Source organism: Rosa chinensis, chromosome 5 (genome assembly GCF_002994745.2).
Source record: "Rosa chinensis cultivar Old Blush chromosome 5, RchiOBHm-V2, whole genome shotgun sequence".
Taxonomy (NCBI): domain Eukaryota; kingdom Viridiplantae; phylum Streptophyta; class Magnoliopsida; order Rosales; family Rosaceae; genus Rosa; species Rosa chinensis.
In genome coordinates this window covers 4,965,412-4,973,377 of record NC_037092.1, presented here as the reverse complement: position 1 = coordinate 4,973,377, position 7,966 = coordinate 4,965,412, and the positions used below count along the sequence as shown (strand labels likewise).

The 7,966-nt window shown below is 40.7% G+C and overlaps 1 protein-coding gene across 2 annotated transcripts; it reads left to right on the top strand.

The window, feature by feature from the left end:
• Window positions 1–2,456: 2,456 nt before the first annotated feature.
• Window positions 2,457–5,706, top strand: LOC112164949 (protein RTF1 homolog). 2 transcript variants are annotated; one of them, XR_005799649.1, is made up of 3 exons: window positions 2,457–2,621; window positions 3,332–5,435; window positions 5,611–5,706. XR_005799649.1 is itself a non-coding variant. In XM_024301315.2 (2 exons), the coding sequence occupies exon 2, from the start codon at window positions 3,372–3,374 to the stop codon at window positions 5,343–5,345; it is 1,974 nt and encodes a 657-aa protein (XP_024157083.1). In that variant the 5' UTR covers window positions 2,457–2,621; window positions 3,332–3,371; the 3' UTR covers window positions 5,346–5,706. The 2 variants fall into 2 exon arrangements, 1 of the variants encoding a protein (XP_024157083.1); XM_024301315.2 differs by having other exon boundaries at window positions 3,332–5,706.
• The last annotated feature ends 2,260 nt before the right edge of the window (window positions 5,707–7,966 follow it).

The following is a 7,966-nucleotide window of genomic DNA, read 5'->3' as shown; positions in this document are numbered from 1 at the left end:
TCGTCTCCGGCGAACTCCTGATGTATACAACGGCATCTCGGTTAGATATATATATATATATATATATATATATATAGAGAGAGAGAGAGAGAGAGAGAGAGAGAGAGAGAGAGAGAGAGAGAGAGAGAGAGAGAGAGAGAGAGAGAGAGAGAGAGAGAGGAATTTTTTTTTTAACCAGAGAGAGATATTGTTTGAGAGGTTAGAAACAGTGGAAGGGCATAATTGTCATAGACAAAATAATTTGAAAATAGAAGCGGCCTTATGTGTACAAAAAAATTTATGTGGCCTTATAGCTAATTAAAGTTTCAAAGTGACACTTATGAGTAATTTTCTATTCATATTATTAATTAAAGACACAGATATCCTATTGCATCCTTTATTCCTAAACATTATAAAAGTACTCCTAGTTAAGATTGAATTAAAACTCCTAGGTTTACAGAGATTGATTGTATTGAAGTAGCATCGATCAACAATGGAGAAGAAATACGAGAATACGGCTCGTTCTGGGGATGTTGATCATCATGAAAATGATGGTGGGAGTTATTATGACCAATATTCCCAGCTTTTGGAAGTGCCGATCGAGTATTTGTTGAATGGAAGGTTGTCGTTGAATTATAAGATGTTTCCGAATCTGATGAACTTGATCAGGAGAAATTGAAGGCCGTGGAGACCCTAAAGGCTCGACTATTCAATCTTCATAACGTGAACATACTTGAAGATGTTTATCTTTTCAGTTCTATTGTGCAGCTAGAGATGATTACACAAAAGGGGTTGCTGACAATGATGACGAGACAAAACAGGGAGGCAGCAGAAAAAAATTGTCAACAGTACGTAGGATCTTCAATCCAGTCTACAATCAAATTATTTGAGGAGGAGGATATTGATATTTATGTGCTGGTGGGTTGGGCAAGCACACAACTCGAGAAGATTAAAGCCTACAATTCAAAAAGATTAGGTTTATTGGAAGCTGAGAACTTGAACGGGGTGACGTTGCAGGAGTTGGGCAATCACTACTCAAGTAACTACAAAGGAATAAGGAGTTTGAACATGAAAATTGACATTTTGAGATTTCACTTGACCCAGCGACGGCGTGGTCTCAAGACTAATTTGGTGGACAGATTTTTGGCATCGGTGGAAGGTGAACTCCGGCAATATGAGGAGGAACTAGAGACTACCAGGTCCAAACTGTTTGAATTAGCGAGGAAGAAAACCGACGTGAATAGAACTTTTATGTCTGCACTCTTGAAGACATCTATCTTGGGTGAGAGACTGGTGCTTTGGATAAGGAGATACAATAAGCCTCATAACATTAGGAACAATGTGAAAGAAAAAACCCTCTGAGCTTGATTAGCTAGCTAGCCCTTTTGATTGTTACTAGCTAGCTGTGTTTTTATTTCGTCTGGACTCTCTGTTATTGTTCTTTTACTCGTTTATTTGATCCGCCATAACTTTTCCAGTATACTGTGATGTTACTTTTCTTTCTAATTTCACAGTTATGAATTCATATGAGTTTCTAGTCATTTATTGATGAAAGATGAACACTGAATGTTAAATATAGGACTATGATTAGGCAGGGCTGGTCCTGAGATTGTAGAGGCCTGAGGCAAAAAAAAAAAAAATTGTGGCCTCACCTGAGTTTCACATTTTAGCAATCAAACAATTTTTTTAGGTCTCAATGTGTAAGACGTGGTATCTAGAAAAAAAGGAATTAAAGAAAGTAGAAGAGAGGAGAGGGATTTTTTTAAAAAAAAATAGAAGAAGTAAAAAGATAAAATAAAGAAAACTAAACAGCCCAGGGATTCGAACCCATGAAAGCTTTGGTCATTTATATGTCAAGGCTTTTCCGCTCTGCCACTCTGGTACATGTGGATAATTTTTGCTAATAAATTGTATATATACTAATAACTGAGACAATTATATCAATAGGAGGCCTCCGGCGACCGGTGGCCTGAGGCAGCTGCCTCACTAGGCAACCCTCAGGGCCGGCCTTGTGATTAGGGGGCAAGTAAGTAAAAATCAAGCATAACTCCATGAGTAAAGCAAAACAGTACCACTGCAATTGATATATTATTGCTCAAATTAATGGCACGTCTTAGTGCTCAACACTCGAGAGACTCAAAAATCGTCGGTAAAGTTACAAAATATTGTTTCTTATAACTCTATTTTCATTTTCCAAATGTCATTTAAGTTTTCATTCTGTTTCTAGCTGGTATATATTTTCAATCCCTAGAAGTTAACACCTTTGTGATCTAATGGTGGAACTCCTAGCCTCCTTGATTCTTGATTTTATTTTACTTTTTAGACAAGTTATTATATTCCTCAATTACTGATGTAATAAATAAATCGTTGCCGCCATAAACACTCATCGATTCCATTTTTGCTTTGTTAAATATGACCCAAATCCATTCTTTAACGACACGTAGTTTTACAGATCGTGGCCGGTGGATTATGTTTTATTTTGCTGAGCCAGGTTACAACTATAAGAGGCTAAAGATCTTTCTTTCTCCTTCAAGCTCCGTTTTTTACTCTTGGCACAAAGGACAGTCCCTCATCTCACGGTGACCGTGTTCTGGGCATCTGAGCTGACTCACCGAGTCTTACATCACCAACAACCCTATCAGGTAAAGCCTCCAATTCCCCCAAATCTCTTATCTCTAGGGTTTATACCAATCCAAAAAAAAAAAAAGGATTTTTCAAAATTTTCAAAGCTTCAAGCTTGAAACTTTCTGGATTCTGTCTGGTTGAGTTTGAATACCCTTATAGATCTAGACCGCAAGGAACCCAATTTCAGGTTATTTGTTTATTTCTGGAGTGTCCCCCCTTTTTGGGGTTTGATAAAGTTAAGAACTTTGGATTGTGTTTTGCAATATTTGATGCTTGAATGAATTTGGAACCAAAATCTAAGAGAAATTTGCATTGTGTATATGTCAGAATTGCTGAGTTTGTTTGAAATTTGAATGCTTTTGGTAAGGGGTTGTTTATTATGTTACTGGAAGCTTTTAGAATTCTATAAAAATCATAGACCCTTGTCTGTTTTGGATTTTGAGCTCAAGTTTGGGGATTTAAGTGCTGGGTTTTTCATTTTGTATTCTTTTTGTTAAGTGCATTGGTATAGTGAATGCAATTATCTCTGAATCATAGTCATCTTCCTGGTCTTTAATCTTTTCGGAAAGTGTACTTTTTTCGTTTATGATAAGTAGAAACTCACTCTTTGTGGCTTTGTGCTTAATGTAAAGTTTGACTAGTTTGTATATCAATCATATGAGAAGTTCATATAAAGAACACATTTCTCTGCTTTTGATAATACTGATTTCGGTGTGTTATCCAACAGTGTGTGAAGCGTCAAAGAATACAGGGAGGCACGGAAGATAATGGCAGATTTGGATGATTTGCTCTTGGAGGCTGCAGGAAGAACAAGTTCGGGGCGGAAAAACCGGCACTCACATCCAACTTCAAAGAGGAGGCGTGATGATTCATATTCTGATGGTGGAAGTGACTCTAGGGGTGATGACTCTGATGATGGTCGTGGTTATGCGAGTAGGAAGCCCTCTGGATCTCAAGTTCCTTTGAAGAAGCGGCTGGACCCTTCAGAAGTAGATGATGAACATGGCAGCCAGGAAGAAGGTGATTATAATGATAGCGGTTCTGATCATGGGGGAGAGAGCAATGAATCTGATGTTGGCAGTGATCTTTACAAAGATGAAGATGACAGGCGGAAGCTTGCAGAAATGTCTGAACTTCAAAGAGAGCTGATTCTGTCTGAAAGAGCTCAGAAGAAAGATGATAAGAGTCTAAAGGAGAAATTCAGACCAAAGTGGGATAAAGGGAAGGCCACACAGTCCAGGAAAGTGACTCCACCTCTCCCATCTTCTCGAGTGCGCTCCTCAGCTAGATCTGCTGACAGGGCAGCTGCGAAAGATGATGCACTGAATGAGTTACGAGCAAAACGTTTGAAACAGCAGGACCCTGAGGCTCACCGTAAATTGAGAGATGCATCTAGAGGAAGTGCAGGGAGTAGGAATTTCTCACACACCAACAGGAAGTCTTTCTCTGCTGTCGGTCGGAGTAGCTCTAGTCAAAGTGACAGTGAAAGTCGGTCTCATAGTGATGATGAAGGATCAAGTGCAGATGATGCTATTGACAGTGATGATGAAAGGGGAACACAGGGACTAGTATTTGAAGATATAAAGGAAATTACCATTCGGAGGTCAAGACTTGCAAAGTGGCTTATGGAACCTTTCTTTGAGGAATTAATCGTGGGTTGCTTTGTACGGGTTGGAATTGGGAAGACTAAGTCTGGGCGGCCCATCTACAGGCTCTGCTCGGTCCGTAATGTTGACTCTTCAGATCCTGACCGGCAGTACAAACTAGAGAATAAAACCACACACAAGTATCTGAATGTCGTTTGGGGCAATGAAAACTCTGCTGCCAGGTGGCAGATGGCTATGGTTTCAGACTCTTTACCTCTGGAGGAGGAGTATGATCAGTGGGTTAGAGAGGTGGAGAAAAATGGTGGCCGCTTGCCGAGCAAAGAGGATGTGTTGGAGAAAAAGGAAGCCATAAAAAAAACGAATACATTTGTCTACTCAGCTGAAACAGTGAAGCAGATGATACAGGAGAAAAAATCTGCTTCGTCAAGGCCATTGAACATTGCGCTTGAGAAGGACCGGTTGAGGAGGGAATTGGAAATTGCACAAAGCAAGCATGATGATGCAGAGGTTGAAAGGATCAAGGCAAGACTTCAGCAGTTGGACGCGCGGCGACAATCACAGGGGAAAGATAGCAAGGCTGTTAGGCTTGCTGAGATGAACAGAAAGAATAGAGTTGACAATTTCAAGAATGCCTCAGGATTAAAACCTGTGAAAACAGGTTTAAAAGCTGGGGAGGCTGGTTATGATCCATTTTCGAGGAGATGGACCAGGTCAAGAAATTACTATGTTTCAAAGCCTGGTGAACAAAAAGATGATGTTGAGGAAACTGCTGTTGCTGCTGAGGCATTGGCAGAGGTGGAGACTAATGGAACAGAAGGGATAGTAGCAGTACGAGCTGGCTTGGTAGCCACAGCGGCAGCTCTGGAAGCTGCAGCTGGTGCTGGGAAGTTGATCGATACGATGGCTCCTGTTGATCAAGGAACATCGTCAAATCCATTGCACAATTTTGAGCTGCCGATCTCATTGGCCACGCTTCAGAAGTTTGGTGGGCCACAAGGAGCTCAGGAAGGATTCATGGCAAGAAAACAAAGGATAGAAGCAACAGTTGGTTGCCGAGTCCCAGAGGATGATGGGAGGAGGCATGCATTGACTCTTACAGTTAGTGATTACAAGAGAAGAAGAGGGCTTCTCTGAAATGCAAATGTTGAGGCTCCAGCCAACCTGTCTTGAAAGAGGCAACATCAACTTTCTCGGCAAAAACTGAATTGGTGTTACTTTGCGAAGGTAAAGCTTATGCTTTGAAGTTTAAGCTATAAGAACTACATTTGTTTCATTGGTAGTGTACACTAGTATTGGTTGGTTCGTTGTATTTCCTGGTATGTGCAATTCTGGTTGGTTTCTGTTTTAGTTCACTTTGTTGTATGACTTATTTAGTTGACAGAAAGCTCCCGACTTGCAGGTTTGCATCTTGGTTGCTCCAATAAGTGTATTATATTTGTAACCCTTATCTTCCCCATGTTTGGTGATAAATTGATACTGTTATCAGGCTTCGATACTTCGATAAATTGGTACCTTTCTCCGTAGATCACAAGTATAAAGATAATATAAATGTAACTTCTCCCCCTCCCTTTTGGTCAAAGATAATTCGACTGAAAACACCCAAAAGATACCTTGCTATTACGAGTTTTTAGTTCCTTTTTTAGTCCAGTTGAACAAAGTAGATCATGTAATTCTGCTGCATAATTTGAATCAACATACAAAAATATAAAACTGGTATTCAGTAGAAATTTGATTCCAATAAACATTAAATCAACGGTACAAGAAGAATTTACTCCCAAGTACGAAGTACTTTCGTACTTGTCCATTAGCTTGGAAATGTTTCCTTTTCTTCAGTTTCTTGTTTCCTGCGTCTGTAAGAGAACTATTCCTTTGGGGAACTATCCAAGAATGGTACCATACTGCTACGTCCTCCAGCAAACGTTCTGGTTGAACCATTCCACTCCATTGGCGCACCTTTTGGCCGAAGATAGGATGAATGATGAGCGCTAGAGGAGATATAATAGGTTCCGACTCCTCTGTATGATCATATTCCTGCCAAAAAACTAATTTTAGTTGTAATGATCTGAGAGACGGGCTTCATTAGTCCAGGTGTCTCGATTAAGCATATGCGAGCTGAACTCCTTAGCGGATTGCAAGTTCACCAGGAGCCATTTGTCCTGGACACAAGCAGCCTCTTTTGCGTATTCAAAGGAGCCCAGGAACAATAGCTTAAACGGAGGACGATATAAGGAAGCAAGGTTAAGATCAGTGCCACTATAATCATCATCTGATCTTGATGTGGTAGCTTCACATCTGCTGTCAGATTTCCATACGTCGGCATCAAGCTGTTCAATCACTTGCTAATCCTCATGAAGTAAGAAAACTGTTGGGATATCGGTAGTTGGAAATTGCTATCCAAACATTCCCAAGATGTCTTCATGATTCTACGAGCTCTAGCACGATGCTCCGCGTTGGTGTGGGACAAAACTTGTACCTCTTGAAGACATGTGAGTCTCTTAATCAAGTCCTAGTTCTCTTGGAGGAACTCAACCTCTCCAAATGGTAATCGCTTCAACTCCAAGGCCTGATCCCCAAATTTAACTGGAGCACTTTTCTTGCTATCTAAGAAAAGGGTACAGGGATAAAATGAGAGGAAGATGTATTGATCCATTAATGCCTTCATTATTTCCTTGTCCTGATCATCAACTAAAGTGAGAGTCTTCGAGTTGAAGTTCTTTTGGAACATCCTCAAGCAGTCTGCCTTCCATCCATCATATTCCTCCTTAACATAAGCCTACTTGGGATGAAGCTTCAGCTGTAGACCGATTTACCTTCCTTTCAACGTTCGTAATTATTTTTTGTAAGTAACACTGGCTAATCTGGAGGGCTGAATCTTCTGGAGCATCCGCCGCAAGCCGCCCTGCACTAACCACAAACCCTTCCTTCTTCAAAAGCAGCTTCCAAACATATTCGGCATAGTGTGGACAGATCGGAGCAATAAGGCGCGTCTGCACATCTACGAAATGCCGCATCAGATCATGGTTCATGCCCGTGGAACCACATTCCCTAGTGTACCAAACTACCAATCCCTGGCACATTGAAGGCCATGAAAGCCAGAATTGATGGCTTGTCCAAATCTGCTTTGCCTGGTCTTGTTCACAGCAATGTTTATCTCATTAGCAAATGCCCTGTCTGCATAACTATCCGAAGGGGCGCCTTGTCTCAAAGATGAACCCTAGTCGTTCCTTATACAAGAGATCCTCTACTGAAACATTCCATGGCTAATCTTGCATGTCTATATACATACTGAGTTGTAAGCTTAAAGCTTATCAGCACAGAGCTCCTCAGTCCGATAAAAAGCATCAGCCAAGGAGAATCGTACGGCATCAGCAGAACATATATGAAGTAATCTTGCAAGGCATATTGGAAAACTTGGTTCAAACTTGCTGGGCACAGCTAAAACTAAAGAAGGCAAGGTGACATTGTCACCTGCTAGTCTAACATAGTCTGCACAAAACTCTTGTTTCAAGTGTTGGATTACCTTCCAAAATCCAAAGATTTGTCATTGATTTGAATAAAGGAAAAGTTTTGAAACAACACACCTTGGATTTGGATTCATTAGCAGCATCGTTCTCTTCTTGCCACAAGGTTCGACACTTTGCCTCAATCTCTATGACGAAGTCTCTCATATCAGAAAAGCTCACCCGATCACCTTCACCCCGGTCTGCCATTGCGTCTTTCGTCTTGAAAATAATGTTTTGCTATCTATTATGAGT